The 20,733-nt window shown below is 45.6% G+C and overlaps 1 protein-coding gene across 2 annotated transcripts in view; it reads left to right on the top strand.

Annotated features, from left to right (window-relative positions):
• Positions 1-871: 871 nt before the first annotated feature.
• DSP (desmoplakin) overlaps positions 872-20,733 on the top strand; it is a gene marked incomplete at its 5' end in the record, with an annotated part of 40,982 nt that continues 21,120 nt past the window's right edge. For both annotated transcript variants that reach the window (XM_014591084.2, XM_014591081.2), the window contains 11 exon segments: positions 872-974; positions 2,926-3,074; positions 5,561-5,735; positions 10,783-10,911; positions 11,788-11,838; positions 14,126-14,287; positions 14,835-14,939; positions 16,056-16,151; positions 17,454-17,579; positions 18,100-18,252; positions 19,629-19,783. In XM_014591084.2, coding sequence (XP_014446570.2) covers positions 872-974; positions 2,926-3,074; positions 5,561-5,735; positions 10,783-10,911; positions 11,788-11,838; positions 14,126-14,287; positions 14,835-14,939; positions 16,056-16,151; positions 17,454-17,579; positions 18,100-18,252; positions 19,629-19,783 — 1,404 coding nt within the window.

The following is a 20,733-nucleotide window of genomic DNA, read 5'->3' as shown; positions in this document are numbered from 1 at the left end:
TATTCAAACAGCGAAATTCTTTCCTGAACACACATACACACATGCAGACACACACATACATATGGCAGAGACAGTTGGGAGGGCTGGGGGGTAACTCGGGGGTAACACAGCTGGAATTGCTTAGGGAGGTCTGGGGTTCAAGTCCCAGGACGCTGCAGAGCAGGCAAGGTTCCCTTCTGCTACCTGGGTTGGCTGGCATTAGAGGTGGATTGTGACATGGTGACCCCGTTGAGGGTGTTCTGCGTCTCTCTTATAGAAGAAACGAGAAAATTTCATTGTCAGACAGGCATCCAATTATAAAAGCACAGGCTGGGCCCGGCTGAAGCCCTCTGAGGCTCTCTGGCTTCTTATAGGATATTCATGAGGCCTTTTTTATTTAAAAAAAAAAAAAGAAAGAATTATTTTTATTTAACTTTTTTATTATTATTATTTTTCAGTTCGGTCAGAGAAATAAAGAGAGGGCAAGTGAGAAAGCGAACTGCCAGGTTTGGGATTTGAACCACTGTCGGCCATATGGGAGTCCAGCACCTTTAACCACCATGGCACCTCCCAGCCCCCTCAGGGAGATGACCACATTGCAGTCTCTTCTCCATTCTCCTCTGGAGATTTTTGGCACGCAGTCAGTCTTTCTCTCTCTCTCTCTCTCTCACACACACACACACACACACACACACACACACACGCTGCTGGGTTCAGGCCATCATCGGCCACGGGGGAGCCCAGCGCCTTAACCACCACAACACCTCAACACCTGCTGGTCGCGCACTGGAGTGTTTTTGTCCCGTTTTGTAATTTGTCTGAAAGTTTAAAGTTATTTCAAAATTGAAAAAAGAGGTGACTTCATGTGTGGTGTCTGTGTTTGCCCCCTCAGTCAAACTGGAACGATGTCGCGGCACCAGAACCAGAACACCATCCAGGAGCTGCTGCAGAACTGCTCCGACTGCTTGATGCGCGCAGAGCTGATTGTGCAGCCGGTAAGCTCGCCTCGCCTCCTTGCGCCTCCGAAAGGGCCGTCCACACCTGTCCTTCCTGGGTTAGCTCGGCCTCCGGCCCACAGCCCATTCACGGATGCCTTTTGCATGCTTTGTGTTTGTAGAGGACCTTTTCCTGCATGAACTAGAGGGATGTTTATCTTCTTAACCTATTCGTAATGCTGGTCCAAAAATGAGGACCAATTTTCAAGTGCAATTTTCCCCCCACAACAAATGTTTACATTCCAAATGGCCATCCTTTTGAAATCGCATCAATTGTTGCTTGTGTGATTTTATTTTTAATGAATAATTTTATTTAACTTTATTTATTATTATTATTATTTTGGAAAGGTTTTTGCTATAGGGCACGTGCGCTTGCCAGAAAGACAGAGACAGAGACAGAAAGCAAGAAATCACCCCCCAGGGGGGATGGCCACGCTGCAGTCCCTTCTCCTCCATTCTCCTCTCGGGATCTTGGGCACGCACACTTACACGCATGACGTGAGTTTCAAGCTGTGGGTCTGGGACTCGAACTGTGGTAGACTATGTGGGAGTCCAGCGACATAGCCACTAGGCCATCTGTGGTCCCTTATTTTAAGTTTTTGTCATAGAGCATGTTTACTTACCAAAGAGAAAGACAGACACAGAGAGAGAAAGTGAGAAATCACCCCCCCGGGGGTATGGCCACCAGCAGTTCCTTCTTCACTCTCCTCTAGGGATTCTGGGTGTGTGCACACATGCGCCCAGTGTGATTTTTCTTCTTCATTTTTTAAAAAAATAATTATTTATTTACTTTCATTTATTGTTATTATTTTTTAATTTGACCATAGAGTGAGAGAGACAGGAAGAGGAGGAAAGTGAGAAAGTGAGCTACCAGATCTGGGATTCAAACCAGAGTTGAGCCATGTGGGAATCCAGCACTTTAACCACCACGCCACTTGCCGGCCCAACCTGGTGTGATTTTCAAGCTGCCCAGTCCAGGACCTGGACCATGGTCGGTCATGTAGGAGTTTCGTGCCTTAACCACCACACCACCTGCCAAATCTTGGTTTTGTGTAAAAGGCCTTATCCATGAGAACGATAGTGATTTTATCACGGTGAGATTCTCCTTGGATGAGAGTTCTGTTTAAATACATAAGATCCACATTTAAGATGTTGAAACAAGGGAAAGATAAGCACTCTGTACATATACTTTTTTTCTTTAAACAGAGATTTTTGTTCTAGGGTGCGTGGACTCACCAGAGAGACAGACAGAAAACGAGAATCACCCCCCAGAGGGACCACAATCCCTCCTCTTCCATTCTCCTCTTGGGATTTTTGGGCACACACGCATGTCCGGCATGAGTTTTAAGTCACCGTGTCTGGGACTCGAACTGCAATCAAATATGTGGGAGTCCAGCAACGTAACCATTATGCCATCTGCTGTTCCCTGTAAACATACTTTTTAAAGTCAAGGGAACATTTAAAAGGCAGTCTATAAATTTTGGTTCGTAAATCTCCCTTTATTAACATCCTCATCTCAAAATGGTAAGATCATTTTTAGTTAGAAATCTCTTGCAGGAAGACCAGTAGTTGGCATAATGGCTATGTGGCTGAACTCCCATGTAATCCACCACAGTTTGAGTCCAGGACCCAGTGGCTTAAACTCACGCTGGGCGCATGTGCGTGTGTGCCCAAGATCCTGAGAGGAGAATGGAGAAGGGATTGTGGTGTGGCCATCCCCCCTGGGGGGTGATTTCTCGCTTTCTATCTCTCTATCTATCTCTGTCTCTCTGGAAAGCACACACACCCTATAGCAAAAACCTTTCAGAAAAAGAAAGAAATCTCTTGCAGGTTTGAGGTGGGAGGGCCCTTTATTTGTCGTGTTTACAGGAAAGGGCTTTGTGTCCATTAACACGTGAAGCATTTCTTTCCGTGATATGGATTCTCCTTCATGTGAATTTTGTCTTGCCAGGAACTGAAATACGGAGATGGGATACAGCTGGCTCGGAGCAGAGAATTGGACGAGTATTTTGCTCAGGCCAACGACCACATGGAAATTGCTGACAGCTTGGTCAGAGAAATGCGGCAGATGGGCCAGCCCTGCGATGCTTATCAGAAAAGGTACGGCGGGCAGAGGGGGACCAGGCAGGCCTCTCCAGCGGAAGGGTGCACACCCAGCCACACTCGGTCCGTGAACTGGTCTCTTCCTCTGGAGGAAGCATGCATGTTCCCTAGGAAAGGCTTGCTTGCTTGGCCTTCTGCAGCTTATGTATCTCCCATACAAAAAAGCCTCTGTCTTCATCTTTTGTGGACTCAAAAGCAGTCCTGAGAAGAATTAAACAGATCAGCTCAAGTGAGTGTGACCGTTCAAAACTCCAATTCTTCTCTCCTTTTCTTTCCAAAGTTTTTTTTTTTTTGGAGAAGTTTTTACTATAGGGCACATGTGCTTGCCAGAAAGACAGAGAGAGACAGACAGAAGGCGAGAAATCGCCCCCCAGGGGGGATGGCCACACCTCAATCCCTTCTCCTTCATTCTCCTCTTGGGATCTTAGGCACGCACGCACACACACCTAGCATGAGTTTAAGCCATTGGGTCCGGGACTCGAACCGTGGTCGACTACATGGGTGTCCAGCAACATAGCCATTATGCCAATTGCTGGTCCCTTTTTTTTTTTTTTTTAATTTCCTTAGAAACAGACACTCCTGAGAGGAGCTGTGGTCCACGCTCAGCCTCTGTCACCCTGGGTCACAGGTGTGCGTATGCAGGGGAGCCCTAGAGATGAGAGCTGGCCAACCTTCCTGTGCAGATTCACCATCACTGAGCACTTAGAGGCCGCTGTGCCACCATGGCTAGTCTCTAGTTCTTAGCTCTTATTCTGAAGAGTTGAGCTCACGTTGGTATGCTAACTGGACCTCTGTTTAGGGGGCAGCAAAGACCTTTGGCATAGCATTTAGATTTTCTTTTTCTTTTTGAAGAATTATTTATTTGTTCAATTCCATTTGTTGTTATTATTATTTTAAATGTGAGAGAAAGACAGAGAGAGAGAGAGAAAGGGAAAGTGAGAAAGCAAGCCTCCAGGTCTGGGACTCGAACTGCCTTTGGACATGTGGGAATCCAGTACTTTAACCACCACACCACCTGCCAGCCCCAGTATTTAGTTTTCTTAAGAGCCTGATCTCAAAATTGAACTCAGTGTAATGAATACAAAAATAAGACTCTTAGAGTTGGAAACGATGAACTTACAGCTGAGAGGTGTAGTCTGCATTTGCTGACATGCCACCTGGGGCCCAGGGTACTAGAAAATTCCCTAGGATGAAACTCACAAGAAAGTGAAAGGTGCTACCAGGTTAGGCAAAGGCAGTGAGACTTTCCTTGATGCTTCAGGCTTTGAATATCTTTCTAAGATTTATTTATTTATTTATTTATTTATTTGTATGTGATCAAAATTTAAGTCATGGGTAAGGAAAAAAAAAAAAAAACCTTCAAATACATTGGCCAGTCTGTGGCATGGTGGTTAAAGCAACCAGATCCCATATGGCCAACTTTATGGTTCGAGTCCTGGACCTGGTGGCTTGAAAATCGCACCAGGTGCCTGTGTGTGCATGCCCAAAATCCTTAGAGGACAATGGAGGAGAAGGGATTGTGGTATGGCCACCCCCCCCTCAGGGCTGATTTCTCACTTTCTTTCTCTCTGTGTATGGCAAAAACAAAAACAAAAACAACAAAAATCTTCCAGTATAATATTGGTGGCCTCTGTATGGCGAGGTCTTCGAAAAGTTCGTGAAAAATCAAAAAATAATTCTTTTTTGCACCATAATAACCTCATACTTGAGTTCCATTTTTTTTCCATACAAATTTAAAAAAAGATTTCTTCATTCATGATTGGATACATGGTGCACGTGTGAGAAAGAGAGAGAGAGAGGGAGAGCGAGAGAGGACCACTCTCCACAGGGTTTCATCACACTGTGACCTTCTTCTTCTAGTCTCCCAGTCTGTAGGGTCCTGGGCACTCACATTCATGCCCAGCCCAGCCCAACATTTATCCACACACTTTTTTTTTTTTTTTTTTTTTTTAGGTTTTTGCCATAGGGTGTGTGTGTTCCCTGGAGACAGGGAAAGTGAGAAATCACCACCCTAGGAGAATGGCCATGTTGTAAATCCCTTCTCCTCCATTCTCTTGGGGTTTGGGGCATATACATATGTGCCCAGTGTGATTTTTTAAAAAAATAATTATTTTATTTAACTTTATTTATGTATTTTAATTTGACCAGAGGGGGACAGAGAGAAAGAGGGAGAAAGAAAGCAAGCCTCCAGGTCTAGGACTTGAACCATGGTCAGCCATGCAGAAGTCCAGTGCCCTTAACCACCACACCACCTGCCGGCCCCATGCCCGGTGTGATTTTAAAGCTGCTGGATCCAGGACTCAAACCGTGGTTGGCCATGTGGGAATCCAGTGCCTTCACCACCACAACCCCTGCTGGTCCTCCACACGTCTTTGAACTCCCCTTGTACTGACATGAAGGAGACTCAGGATGGAGGCATGTGGTCAGACAGTATCCTGCGGTCTGTTTGCCTGCACTGGTGTAATCGATTTCCTCTCCTGCAGGCTGCTTCAGCTCCAGGAGCAAATGCGAGCCCTGTACAAGGCCATTAGTGCCCCTCGAGCCCGAAGGGCCAGCTCCAAGGGCGGAGGAGGATACACTTGTCAGAGCGGCTCCGGCTGGGACGAGTTCACCAAGCGCCTCACCAGCGAGTGCTTGGGGTGGATGCGGCAGCAAAGGGTAAGCAGCTTCCCAGTGGAAAGCCTGGGTCCTTGAACACCTCCAACCTGTGACAGGCGAGCTGTGTAGACCTCGGGGGAGCAACAACTTCCTGCGTTCGGACTTCTCTTCCCACACAGCCTGGAAACAGCCTTCTATGTAGAAAGGAGTTACATTTCAGGCAGTATTATTTTCTTGTCCCATGTGACTGAGGAAAGCAGTCTCCTTGTTTTTTAGGCATGCTTTTCCCGCAGGAAATATCTAACAGGCATAGTTCAATGAGTAGATTTTTTTTTTTTTTGAGAAGTTTTTGCTATAGGGCATGTGCGCTCGCCAGAAAGACAGAGAGAGACAGAGAGACAGAAAGCGAGAAATCAACCCCGAGGGGGATGGCCATGCCACAATCCCTTCTCTTCCATTCTCCTCTTGGGATCTTGGGCATACATTACATGCACACCAGCATGAGTTTAAGCCACTGAGCCTGGGATTTGAACCGTAGTCAACTACATAGGAGTCCAGTCACATAGCCATGATACCCACCAACTGCTGGTCCTTCAATGAGTAGATTTGGAAGGTCCTGATTGTTCACAGCTGGAAACATCTGCTGTGGAAGCCGATATACTAAATCAGTTGGTTCCGTTGGTGTCTGACTTAGCTCCTCTGTGTTCCTGATTGGGAAGGAAGGTGGACAGGTTGCGGGAGCTGGAAACACCGCCAAGCTGGTTATTCTGGTTTGCCTTCGTTGGCTCCTGACTGCATATTTCTGAAGTGTCAGTTGTCTGGTTGTGCAACCATCATGTCCCTGGTGTGGGCGTGAAAAAAAAAAAAATGGCCGGAGTATGTCTGAGCCTTTCTCTAGGAATGGAGTTTCTACAAAGTATTTTTCAGTGCTAATTATCGCTCTGTTGTTGCATGTAGTAATTATGCCCCGTAATGAACAGGTGGCCCCAACCATGTACCGTCATCACATCAGTGGGATTGTATGATGAAAACCTTCTGCTAATGACCCATCCTGCTCTTGAGAAGGCGGATATGTCAGGCGATAGATAAGCTGGGAAGAGATCACTCGTGAGGGGATGTGGTCGTGAGAGAGCTGGTTTGGTTAGTCGTGGGGACAGCTCGGCAGTGCTTCTAAAATTTCCCAACCACTTTCAGAGTTTTGCGTGCATTCTTTCTTAAGGAAGAAGGGCTTTTGCAGCTGAGCAGTCTTTCATTCCACTTCTTCATTCATTCAGTTCATTTTTTTCCTCTCATTTAGTATGAAGACTACCAAGGATCGTAGAGGAGGACTCAGTTACAAGCCTAAAAACCTAAGTACAGGGACCAGCAGATGGCGTAATGGTTACGTGGCTGGATTCCCATGTAATCGACCACGGTTTGAGTCTTGGACCTGGCGACTTAAAACTCACACCGGGTACATGTGCATGCGTGCCCAAAATCCTGAGAAGAGAATGGAGGAGAAGGGATTGCAGGGTGGCCATCCCTCCTGGAGGGTGATTTCTTGCTTTCTGTCTTTCTGTCTCTCTGGCAAGAGCATGCGCCCTGTAGCAAAAATCTCTCAAAAAAAACAAAAACCAAAAACCAAAAAACCCCCCCAAATACCCAAGAAAACGAAACCTAAATACAAATCTGTTTCAAATTCCCTTCAAATCTTTGAGTATTTTATATGTATTGACACCACACTAGAAACTGAGGATTCGGAAATTTGTGGTTCATAGTCCTGTAAATAAATATTATGAAATAAAATAAGATCCATTCATCCAAATGCCACAATTCTAACCAGATTAGGGTGTATGTAACTGTCACGTGAGAACATCTTGCTTGGTTGGGAGTGAAGGAGAGGGGTGCCCAGCCTGTGTGGAACAGAGAGGTCAAAAGTAGACTTGGCAGAGTGAATGGGGCTCAGTAGTAGATATTTGCTAATAGATGAGGAGACTTCAAAAGTTTATGGAAGATGGAGTTAAGATGTGAGTTTATATTTGTGCAAAAAATTCAAAACCTATACATAATTTTTCATGATATGAATTTTCCATGGACTTTTATTTATTTATTTTTAAATAGAGAGTTTTGCACTAGGGTATATGCGCTCGCCAGAGAGACAGAGAGATAGAAAGCGAGAAATCGCCCCCTGGGAGGATGGTCATGACTCAATCCCTTTTTTCTCCTGTTGGGATTTTGGGCATTCATGCACACAGGCTCAGAGTGAGTTTTAAGCCACCAGGTTCAGGACTCAAATCACAGTTGACTATGTGGGAGTCCAGCGTCGTAATTATTGCGTCATCTGCTGATCCCCCCACAAACTTTTTAAAGATATATTCTTGGCAGTTACAGAATGTGATATATAATTTTGTCATTTTCTGTATTCATTCTGGGCATAGCTTTTTTTAAAAAAAATTATTATTTGTTTTCATCTAATTAATTAATTAATTTTATTTGATGAGAGACAGAGATGAAAAGTGAGAGAGCAAGGCATCAGGTCTGGGACTCGAACCACGGTCAGCCAGGTGGGAGTCCGGCATTTTAACCACTATGCCATCTGCTGGCTCTGGGCATAACTTTTTAAACAATTCTTTGTAGTACAGGCTCTACATTGTATAATTTTAGATAAAGGCATCATCACACAAAGTCAGTTTTATGTCATTTTCTTTTTTTCTAAAAAAAGAATTATTTAACTTTATTTCTTTATTTTAATTTTTTTTTTCTTTTTTTGGAGAGGTTTTTGCTATAGGGCGAGTGCGCTCGCCAGACAGACAGAGAGAGACAGAAAGACAGAAAGCGAGAAATCACCCCCCAGGGGGGATGGCCACGTTGCAATCCCTTCTCCATTTTCCTCTTGGGATCTTGGGCACGCACGCACACGCGTGAGTTTTAAGCCACCAGGTCCGGGACGCAAACCGTGGTCGACTACGTGGGAGTCCAGCGACATAGCCATTACGCTAACTGCTGGTCTTATGAGTTAAGACTTTTTAGATCAGGCCAGCAACCCCCACAGTTTTGAAACGAACTAAAGGCTGCAGACTTGCAGGTTTGCTCTGTGGGTCTCTCGGGCCCTTTTCCGCTTCTCCTTTCTTCCACACATAGCCTGCATTCTTCCCTCCCTCCCTGGAGACCCGGCTGCCAGGCCCAGCTGATAAGGGAGCTGTTTCCCAGCAGCACAATCAGGAGGCTGGCAGGCATCGGCTGTGCCAGCGTTTTGTTTTGTTTCCCTGACTCGTGTTTCTGCTGATGGACAGGTCAGATACTGTACACCTGGCCGGTAATGAGCAGTGTGATCTCGGGCCTGGTCACCTCGCCGACTTCCCGGGGCACGCACCTGGCTGTTGCTCTTTTACAGCCTGTGCAGCTGTGGGGAGAAGGGTCACAGTCCCGGGACTCTGAAATGGCCCGCCTTTCTGAAGTCTTGCCAAGTCTAGGCAAACATGGATGCGGCTTAGAACAATGTGCATTATGTGCTCGCTGTGATCCCAGGCTGGAATGTTTGCTCTTGGCATGTACCAGTGATGACACAGGTGGTTTGGAAATCCGCATGAACTCATGCAAAAGGAGGATGAGATCATGCGCTTTCCCTGGTGCGAAACTCATGGGGCAATGTGTTTGATTCTTATTATGAGGCATTCTCCAATGAGGCCTAGATAATAAATGTAGTCAGACGTAACTTTTTTTTTTTTTTTGGAGAGGTTTTTGCTATAGGGTGCGTGTGCTCGCCAGAAAGACAGAGACAGAGAGACAGACAGCAAGAAATCATCCTCCAGGGGGGATGGCCACGCCGCAATCTCTTCTCCTCCATTCTCCTCTCGGGATCTTGGGCACACACGCACACGCACCCGGCATGAGTTTAAGCCGAGTCTGGGGCCCGAACTGCGGTCGACTACATGGGAGTCCAGCGACATAGCCATTACGCCAACTGCTGGTCCGGTCAGACGTAACTTTTAAAAAGCTAACATGTATCTGCAAAATCTTAATATTGCTGACGTTCATTAAAATGAAGACCTTGAGAGAGATGTACTAGCTTCCTTTTGAAATGGGCCATAGTGAGTTGTGCGTCCTGAATCGGAATGTCAAATGCTGGACGTAAGCAGCGAAAAATTGGCCCAGCTGTGGTGGTGCAGGTGGTGGGGTGCCAGCCTGCAGTGCTGGGAACCATATGGAAGACCGTGATTAGGATCCTGGGTTGTCCCAAGAGACTGTGGCATGACTAGACTGTGTCGAGGGTCCTCTTTCTCTCAAAGTAAAATAAGTAAACTATTTTTTTTTAAGAGAGATTTTTGCTATAGGGCACACGTGCTCATCAGAGAGACAGAGACAGAGACATAGGGCCAGAAAGTGAGAAATCACCTCCCCCCCCCAGGCAGGATAGCCATACTGCAATCTCTTCTCTGTTCTCCTTTCAGGATTTTAGGCATGCACACACACGCACCTGGTGTGAGTTTTAAGCCACCAGGTAGGAGTCCAGCAACATAACCATTATGCCATCTGCTGGCTTCTAGTTTTTCTATTTTTGTTGTTTAAGTTTTTTTTTAAAGGATTATTTATTCAACTTTATCCATTATTATTATTATTTAATTTGACCAGAGAAGACAGAGAGAGAGAGAGAAAGGGAAAGTGAGAAAGCAAGCTGCCTGGTCTAGGACTCGTACCAGAGATGGCCATGTGGAAGTCCAGCACTTTTAACCACCATACCACTGGCTGGCCCCATTGTTGTTTAATTTTTTGAAAAGTTTATTTCTTCCATGTGAGAGAAAGGAGGCAGCACCTTCAGCAGGTCTTCATGCCGTGATCCCCCCAACCTTCACCCATTCCTCACCTATCCGACATGAATCACGTGCACACAGGTGCACCTGGCTGCACAGTGAGGCCCTGGCATTCGAACCCAGGACCTCCTTATGTGGGTTTAGCATTGCAGAGCATCTTGTGACTGCTGCACCGCCGCCGTCCGGCCCCCTGTGTCTTTGGTTGTGTCTTAGGCAGAGCTGTGCATGTTCCCTGCGACTTTGACCCGGATGAGGGTGGGTGAGGGGAAACAAAGAAGCCAGAAGGGAAGCCTCCACTCCTGCTCTTTCCTCTGCAGGCGGAGATGGACCTGGTGGCCTGGGGTGTGGACCCGGGCTCGGTGGAGCAGCACATCAACAGCCACAGAGTCATCCACAACGCCATCGGAGACTACCGCTGGCAGCTGGACAAAATTAAAGCCGACCTGGTACTCTTCCATGTTTCCTTGTAGATTCCTGGACACGCTTCCTGAAGGATGGTGTCATTACTCTATCCCGGAGATTCGGTTTGAAACACGGGGCTATTATTTCTCACCCGGGAGACTGGAAAGTTCTGAAAAAATCCCATTTTATAAATGGGGAAGTAGAATCCGATAGCTCTGGAGAGTGTGTTAACACTCTAGGGGAGCAGTTAAACCAAAGGCAAAGGGCAAGCACACCCTCGTTTGTTTGCAATTTGTGTATAAATTCGAGGGGGTTGTAGTTCCTGCAGGAAGCTGGGTATGTCTCGCAGGAGAGAAAATGCAGCATTTATCTATACGGGTACTATAAAAAAGTTAGTGGGAAAATGGAGTGAAAATACGAGTTCATTCTGGTGCAAAATATTTTTGAAGTGCCTACATGCGGTTTTTCGTGGTATACGTGTTGCAGGGATTCTTTGAAGACTCCCTTGTGGTTTGTGTCGGTAAATCCTTTCCTAGATGGTCAGGCAAATGTGTCTACAGAAAACGAATTGCATCCCATTCTGATACTTCCTACTTACCCTCCTTTTTTGCAGCTTTTTTTTTTTTAACCCCCATACTTTGGTCCACTTGAGACAGGTGACCAACTTCCTCCCCCATTTCTTGAAGATCTAGGGAATCCTACATTGTATTTTGAAAGTTCTTAAAGAGTTTGTTACCAGGGAGCCTTTAAGTAACAGTGTCTGCTTTTTGTTTTGTGGTGAGGACCACAAACCTGCCTTCATACCTGCTGGGACATCTACTAAGGGGTCAGAGGCCAGTACCTGACAGGGAGGAGGTCTGAGGGACCACTAGAAGTGTCCAAGAGGAATGAAATCAATACCTCTTTTTGTTGTCTTCTAGCGTGAGAAGTCTGCCATCTACCAGCTGGAGGAGGAGTATGAAAACCTGCTGGTAAGTCGACCTAGTTCTTAGGTGCAGAGTCTGTTCTCAGTTCGGTTCAGTTCTGGAAGTCCTGGCCCCTCCAGGTGGGGAAGCACTTAGTTGGCTCAAAAATATCCTTCAGTACTCCTCAGTGCTAATTACTTTCTTTCTTTCATTTTTTTTTTTTTTTTAAGAAATGTTTGCTATAGAATACGTGTGCTCTCCAGAAAGAGAGACAGAGAGATAGAAAGCAAGGAATCACTGCCCTGAGGGGTGGCCACAGAGCAATTCCTTCTCTTCCACTCTCCCCTCAGGATTTTGGACATGCGTGCACATAGACCCATTGTGAGTTTCAAGCCACCTGGTCCAGGAATGGAACCACAGTTGGCCACATGGGAGTCTGGTGCCTTATCCACTATGCCACCTGCTGGCCCCCCAGGTGCCAACTGCTGAGTTTCCTTTAGAAGGGAGTTGTAAATGATTTTTTCTGAAGACAGTACCTATACTTGCAAGTTGTATCACGTCAATGTCACTGGTTAAATACCTGTAGTAAGGGCCAGCAGGTGGTGTGGTGGTTAACGGTGCTGGACTCCCACATGGCTGATCTTGGTTCGATTCCTGGACCTGGTGGCTTGCTTTCTCACTTTCCCTCTCCTTTCTCTCTCCTCTGGTCAAATTAAAATGGATGAATTAATAAATAAAGTTAAATAAAAAATAATTCTTTAAAAAAATACCTGTAGTAAAAGCCATAAAGCTTTGGCACTTGTGAATCGTGGCTTTTTAAAATGAATTTTAAGCAAAATATGAGCTTATTTTCTTCACACAGAGGTCTACCAGAACGTCATCACCGTTTCATGACAGACTCTGTAGCAATTACTTGACTTTTAAGAGGAGGAGAGATTTCCATCTCCTGCCTGGTTGTATCACCCTGTCCCTTTTTCAATACCTCCTTTTTTGGCAGTATACTTTTTCTACATTTCTTTCTTTCTTTCTTTCTTTCTTTCTTTCTTTCTTTCTTTCTTTCTTTCTTTCTTTCTTTCTTTCTTTCTTTCTTTTTTGAGAGGTTTTTGCTATAGGGCGCGTGCGCTCGCCAGGAAGACAGAGAGACAGAAAGTGAGAAATCACCCCCCAGGAGGAGATGGCCACACAACAATCTCTTCTCCTCCATTCTCCTCTTGGGATCTTGGGCACACATGCACACGTGCCTGGCGTGAGTTTAAGCCACCGGGTCCGGGACTTGAACTGTGGTTGACTACGTGGGAGTCCAGCGACATAACCATTACACTAACTGCTGGTCCCTCTTTCTTTCTGTTTTAATTTCTTTCATGAGAGACAGAAACAGAACCACTCCCAAAAAAGCCCTCTCACCATGACCCGCCCCAGCATCTGTCACCTGGATCCCGGGCATGCACACCCTGACGTGCTCAGGAAGGCCTTGGATGTGAACCCAGGCCCTTTGCATGTGGATCAGCTGCGCCACCACCTGGTCTGCAGCGATTAAAAATAACATGGCTAATGGTGACACAACAGTTTCCCCCTCAGGGGTGGGTGTGACTGATGACCCCATGCCTTTTGGTGGGAGAGGGAGAGGGCAGGAAAAGCTTGCTTGATCTCTGCAAGTCCATTTCTCCCTTTAAAGTTTAAAAATGTTATAATTGTTGAGCCCAAACATCAGTATCTGAATCGGGACCCTCTGGAATTAGGCAATTTGACACTAAATGGTCGTCTTTGTTGCAGATGTACACAGGGCCTTTTTCCGCACCAGCTAGTTGGTGATTGCGAGATTGTGAGCGTTAATATTTTACTGATACTTGTGGGTTTTTTTGTTTGTTTGTTTTTTTGTAAAAGGGACTGAAGGGGTTTATTTTATGGAATCTGCAATAGAACACCATCCATCTGCATATCGTTATTCTTTTCTTAATTTTTGAGCTATTTTATTTCGTTTATTTTATTATTTTTTAGTTTGACAGAGAAAGAGAGAGAGAGAAAGGGAAAAAGCAAGTCTCCAGGTTCCAGACTCAAACGACGGTCAGCCATGTAGGAGTCTACACCTTAACCACCACGTCACCTGCTGGGCCCCATGCCTATTGTTATTCTACTGTTGTTGTCTAAATATTTACTTATTATCATTATTATTATTTTTAAGTTTGCTATAGGGCCCATGCACTCATCAGAGATAGAGAGAGATAGAGGGAACGTGAGAAATGAAGCTACCAGGTTGGGGATTCAAACCAGAGTCGACCATGTGGGAGTTCAGCACCTTAAACCCTACGCTGCCTACTGGCCCCTCTAACGCTGCTTTTGAACTCCTGTGCAGAAAGCGTCCTTTGAGAGGATGGACCACCTGCGCCAGCTGCAGAGCATCATCCAGGCCACGTCCCGAGAGATCATGTGGATCAACGACTGTGAGGAGGAGGAGCTGCTCTACGACTGGAGCGATAGGAACACCAACATTGCCCAGAAACAGGAGGCCTTCTCTGTGAGCGCCCACACCCCTCACTCTCGATGCTTGTGTCCTCTTGTGGCCTGAGAAGACTGCAAGGGGGTGATGCGTGGCCTTCTAATAATCTAATCAGCCACTTGTGTAATTCAGCCTCACTTGAAATGACCATGGAAAAACCATTCCTTCCTAGTCCTTTCAGTGGCCAGAGGGACCGTCCATTGTTTACTATCCCAGCACGTGGTGGTTTGTTTAGGTAGGGTAAGACTTGGTTTATTCATTGAACCTAATAGAGGGGCCAGCCCTGGAGTAGGGTGGATTGAAGCCTGGAATTAGAAAAAAAAAAGAAATCTCAGAAGCAGTTGTCATGCTGTCGCTTTTCCCTGGGTGATCTTGGATACGCCCTTGTCGCAGGTCTGGCCTCTGCCACCTACTCTGTAATCTCGAATATTCTTTCAGCCTTAAAAATGCTGTGATTTGGGCACGGTTTATTGACCAAGTGGTTTTTCGTTGCACTTTCTTTAGCTGCTGTGGGAGGAGAGTCAGAACCATGACTTATGCTCTCAAGGACTTCTCTCTCACACAGATACGTATGAGTCAGCTGGAGGTCAAGGAAAAGGAGCTCAATAAGCTGAAACAAGAAAGTGACCAACTCGTCCTCAATCAGCACCCAGCTTCGGACAAGATCGAGGTCGGTTTCATGGGATTTCTCTTTTCGTTAGGAAAGAACAATACTTCGTAAGGTTAAGACTGGGCAAATGAATGATTCTTATCTACCGTAAGGCCATGCCAACTTTATTTTCTATTTTGGGATCAATCCCCTCGGCCAGGGGTTGGCAAACATTTCTGGAAAGGTCCAGTAACAAATATTTTAAACTTATGGGCCATTTGGTCTCTTGCAGTTACTTAACCTCTGCCATTGGAGCACAGCCATAGTGACAGGTAAATGAATGAGCATGGCTGTGTTTCAATAAAGCTTTATTTAAAAATTGAAGAAGTGGCCACTTGTGGCCCTTGGGCTATAGTTTGCTGACACTTGTTCTAGGCTGCCATCTGTTGGCTATACTCAAGGGTGACATTAGCTTGGAGCTCTGGTATGGCCATATTGCTTGTTAAAAAATAAAAAAAAATCACAACTTCCATATCAGTTGGAGAGAATCAGTGCTTAAGCCCCCCAATCTCTCCAGTAGGATTCCTCAGACCTCATCCATATGTAACAGTTATGTAGGGCCAGGGCTTGGTGAGGCAGAGGGACTCTGCTCCAGGGTTCTCCCAGTGGCTGTTCTGACGAGCTGTATCCTGTGGTTAATTCATGTTTGACTAATACTCCTAATAGTATCTGTGAAAATTGATATTTTTTTGAGAGAGGTTTTTGCTATAGGGCGTGTGTGCTCACCAGAAAGAGAGAGAGACAGAGAGACAGAAAGCGAGAAATGACCCCCCTGGGGGCATGGCCACACCGCAATCCCTTCTCCTCCATTCTCCTCTTGGGATCTTGGGCACGCACGCACATGCACCCGTCGTGAGTTTAAGCCACCAGGTCTGGGACTTGAACCACAGTCGGTTACATGGGAGTCCAGCGACATAATCATTACGCCAACTGCTGGTCCCATGAAAATTGATTTTAAAATATATCAGCAGTGGTTTCTGTCTTACCAAGAATTCTCTGATGGACATCTGTTTTCGATTTTTAGACAGAGTCGCCTCCTGTAGAATTAGATAAAGATGGTTTTCTAGCTTTCGTTCCGGCTCACATACCTGTTTAAGGCTGAGCAGGTCTAAGGGAGCTGACGTTTTCTCATTTCAGGCCTACATGGACACTCTTCAGACGCAGTGGAGCTGGATTCTTCAGATCACCAAATGCATCGATGTTCATCTCAAAGAGAACGCAGCCTATTTTCAGGTTTTTATGCTTAATTATAATTTCAAGTCTTTTAAGTCTTTTTTAGAAAAGTTGATTAATTTGGTTCTTCCACAAGAGAAAGAGAGAGGGACAGGCAGGCAACCCCAGTAGTGTTTTTCCTACCACATGCACCCTGCAGCTAGCCTTTTACAGGCCTGTGTGTTCAGGGATGTCCCGGGAGGTGAACCTGGGACCTTACCCATGTGAATGCAGTGTTACCAATTAATACCATCATCTGGCTTCCTCTGTTAAGTTTTAATAGTTTATCATTTGAGCATGTATGTGTGTGTTTAAGAGGCTTTTGCCGTAGGGCATGTGTGCTCACCTGAGAAAGAGAGACAGAGGCAGTGAGAGGGAAAGCGAGAAATCACCCTCCAGTGGGGATGGCCATGCCATAGTCCTTTCTCCTCCATTCTCCTCATGGGATCTTTAGTATGTATGCACACGCACCCGGCATGATTTTGAAGCCACTGGGTCTGGAGCTTGAACTGTGGTTGGCCATGTGGGAGTCCAACAGTGTAACCACTGTGCCATCTGCTGGCCCCTCAACTGGGTGTTTTTTTTGTTATTTTGGTTTTGTTTTTCAAGTTTTTGTCATAAGGTGCATGCATTCTTTGAATAGAAGAGAGACAGAGAGATACAGAGAGAGGGAACTTAAGAAGTCACCCCCCAGGGGGATGGCCATGCTGCAATTCCTTTTCCTCCACCTTCTTCTTGGGATTTTTGCTGTATATGTCCAGCATGATTTTCAAGCTGCTGAGTCCGGGACTCAAACCACAGTAGGCATGTGGGAGGCCAGCACCTTAACTACCATGCCACCTGTTGGCTCCTTGAGTGTGTTTTTAAAAGCACTGGAAACAATCTTCAAAAGAGTGCATACATCCTATGTACTGAGTTTGAGTTTAGAGGGACATAAGTTTGTAATCTGGTCACATCATTCATAATCTCTTGTTGCCACATTACGCAGATACTTTTCTGCTGCAGTCTTTTTCCTTTGGCTACTTAACCAAGAAAAAAAGCCTTTTTTTTAAAAAAAAAAGATTTCAAATTTATTTATTATTATCATTACTTTTTAATTTGACCAGAGAGAGACAGAGAGAGAGGGCAAGTGAGAAAGCAAGTTGCCAGGTCCAGGACTGAAAGCATGGTCTGCCATGTGGGAGTCCAATGCCCCAACCACCATGTACCTGCCGGCCCCCAAGAAAAAGGCTTAAAGATGATAGTTCCTTGCAGTAACACTAATAGATGATTTTCTTATTGAGATGCTTGATACTGACTTGTGATCACTCTCATCCTCAACAGTTTTTTGAAGAGGCTCATTCGACAGAAGCGTACCTGAAGGGCCTCCAGGACTCCATCAGGAAGAAGTACCCCTGCGACAAGAACATGCCGCTGCAGCACCTGCTGGAACAGATCAAAGAGCTGGAGGTAGCATGTCACACCCAGAACCTCCGCGGCCACACCCGGGGGGAGACGAGACCCACCCCCAGACGCAGCTCACACCGCTGATTTGTCATTGTACAACACACCCAGAGTCAAGCCAGCATCTCCCCTGTCAGTGGCTTTTCCCCAAAATGGATTCATTCGGTTACATGCTCAATCACTGTTGAGAATTACGTTGGCTTTAGTTGAGAGGTTTGCTGAAAATCCCGAACAGAGAGAACACGGATTACTTGACATTTTCTTTGGGAAAGCGCCCTTGACGTTTTATCACTGTAGTCCTTTCACACCAGGGTTTTCTTTCACAGCTGTGCAGCCTTTGGGGGTGTTTATTAGGGAAGGTTCTCATATTCCCTGGGGATGAATTTGTGGCTTTCTACAGTAGCTGATGCAACTCCCGTGATAAGTCATTTTTAACGTGGCCGTGGCTACATTAATGTCATTTGAACAGCTTATCTAAAACCCCGAGGGTCTCCGTGCCCAAGTATGATTTTATTTGCGATTGCAGAAAGAACGAGAGAAAATCCTTGAATATAAGCGTCAGGTGCAGAACTTGGTAAACAAGTCCAAGAAGATTGTACAACTGAAACCGCGTAACCCCGACTACAGGAGCAATAAACCCATCATTCTCCGGGCCCTCTGTGACTACAAGCAAGACCAGGTGTGTGCGCAGTTTCTCAGGACGGCGCAACAGTTTTCTCTTTCTTCACATACGGATTTTTGTCACTCAAAGGGGCAAACCTTAATCCAGGTTTCAATAAGCACCAACATCAGTGCTTTTTTCTTTTATAAATCAAGTAGTGAGCTGTTGAACAAATATAGCAGCTTTGTTTGTTTTTTCTCTTTTAACTTTATTATTTATTTATTATTTTCTGTGTCTAGAGTACAGTATGGTTTTCCTAGCACGTATACAGTGTGTAATTATGAAATCGTAAATTAGTCTTTTTTTTATTTTGGAGAGTTTTTTTCGCTATAGGGCGCGTGCGCTTGCCAGACAGACAGAGAGAGACATAGAGACAGAAAGCAACTGCTGGTTCCCTATTTTTCCTTTTTTTAAATTAATTTATATTCATTCCCTAAACATCATCACAGTATACAAAATGTGATTTCCCATCCAGAATATACTGCATAGGGGCTTAATCATGTATGTTATTGTCATCAATAATTTTTTATTTCTAGTTTGGAAATGGAAAGATGTATATATATATATTTTACTCCTATTTCTGACATCAGTCTTTTTTTTTAAAAAAAAGAATGATTTATTATTATTATTTTCCAGTTTGATCAGCGAGAGAGAGAGAGAGTAAGTGAGAAAGTAAGAGAAAGTAAGCCACCAGGTCCAGGACTTGAACTGTGGTTGGCCATGTGGGAGTCTAGCACCTCAACCACTATGCCATCTGCTATAGTTTCACTATCTCAGTTTCTGTTTTTGTTTTTTTTTTGAGAGGTTTTATTTTTGCCATAGGGTACACGCGCTCGCCAGAAAGACAGAGAGAGACAGAGAGACAGAAAGCAAGAAATCACCCCCCCGGGGGGATGGCCATGCCGCAATCCCTTCTCCTCCATTCTCCTCTCAGGATCTTGGGCACACATGCACGTGCGCCCGGCGTGAGTTTAAGTCACCATGTCCGGGACTCGAACTGCGGTGGACTACATGGGAGTCCAGCGACATAGCCATTACACCAATTGCTGGTCCCTCACCATCTCAGTTTCTATCTGTGAGAAAAAAGTTGACAGTAGGGCCAGCTGCTGGTGTGGTGGTTAAGGTGGCTGGTTCCTATATGACCGACTACACCATTTGAGTCCCGGACCTGGCGGCTTGGAAAACACAAAGGTTGCGTGTGCGTGTCCAAAGTCTCAAGAGCAGAATGGAAGAGACGGGATTACAGCGTGGCCATCTCCCTGGGGGATGCTTTCTCACTCTCTCTCTCTCCCCAGTTAGTGCGTGTGTCCTATAGCAAAACTAAAAAGTGGTTAAAGAAAGCCAGAGAGACAGGTACTGAGGACTAACGCCCACACGTGCTGCTTGTCTTGCAGAAAATCGTGCACAAGGGGGACGAGTGCATCCTGAAGGACAACAATGAGCGCAGCAAGTGGTACGTGACGGGCCCGGGCGGCGTGGACATGCTCGTGCCTTCCGTCAGCCTGATCATTCCTCCTCCCAACCCGCTGGCCGTGGACCTCTCTGGCAAGTAAGTGGTCCAGGTTCCTCTGCTACAGGGAGGGAGCAGGCACGTGCTCACACGAGAAGCCTGGCAAACGGTTCCTTACCGCAGCGCCTCCCAGGGGAGGCAGCCTCATGAAGGTCACCTGGTCTTGGGCTTGCAATATTTTTTTCTTCTAGGTTTTTGCCATAGGGTGCGTGTGCACCAGAGAGAGAGAGAGAGAGAGAGAAAGAAAGAGTGAGAGGGAAAGTAAGACGTCACCCCCATTCCCAGGGGTGGTGGCCATGCCACAATCTCTTCTCCTCTATTCTCCTCCAGGGATTTCGGGCACACACACATCCGGTATGACTTTCAAACCACCAGGTCCAGGACTTGAACTGTGGTTGCTAAGTGGGAGTCTAGCACCTTAACCACCATGCCACCCGCTGGCCCCTGGCTTGCAATTTCATGGTGAAGATACAGGGTTATTAGTGGAGGGTAAAAAAAACAATGTCCAACGTGTAAGACATCTGGAGTGAATAACGCTCGTTAAGCACTTCGAAGGTGTGGCTTGGAAGTTCTTTCCTTCTTAGGAAATTTGTTATAAAACATGTAAATAATTGCCATTTTTAATATGATTTTTAGAAAGAATTATTTAAAAATAAACAGCCCTTTTTAATATGATTTTTAGAAAGAATTATTTATTTAACTTTATTTATTTATTCATTTATTCTATTTTTAATTTGATCAGAGAGGGATAGAGCAAGCAAGAGAGAGAAAGCGAGAAAGCCAGCTGCCAGATCCAGCACTCGAACCGCAGTTGGCCATGTGAGAGTCCAGCACCTTAACCACTATGTCACCTACTGGTCCCTAAGATGAACTTTAAAATTAAGTGATTTACTTGATTACCAGAAGGTGCATGTGCTCGACAGAGAGAGAGAGAGAGAGAGAGAGAGAGAGAGAGAGAGAGAAAAAATACATAGTGCGGTACGCCGATG

This window comes from Tupaia chinensis, unplaced genomic scaffold (genome assembly GCF_000334495.1).
Source record: "Tupaia chinensis unplaced genomic scaffold, TupChi_1.0 Scaffold000048_1, whole genome shotgun sequence".
In the NCBI taxonomy this organism is placed as follows: Eukaryota; Metazoa; Chordata; class Mammalia; order Scandentia; family Tupaiidae; genus Tupaia; species Tupaia belangeri.
The sequence above is the reverse complement of the archived record's forward strand: the minus strand, read 5'-3'. Positions and strand labels throughout refer to the sequence as shown.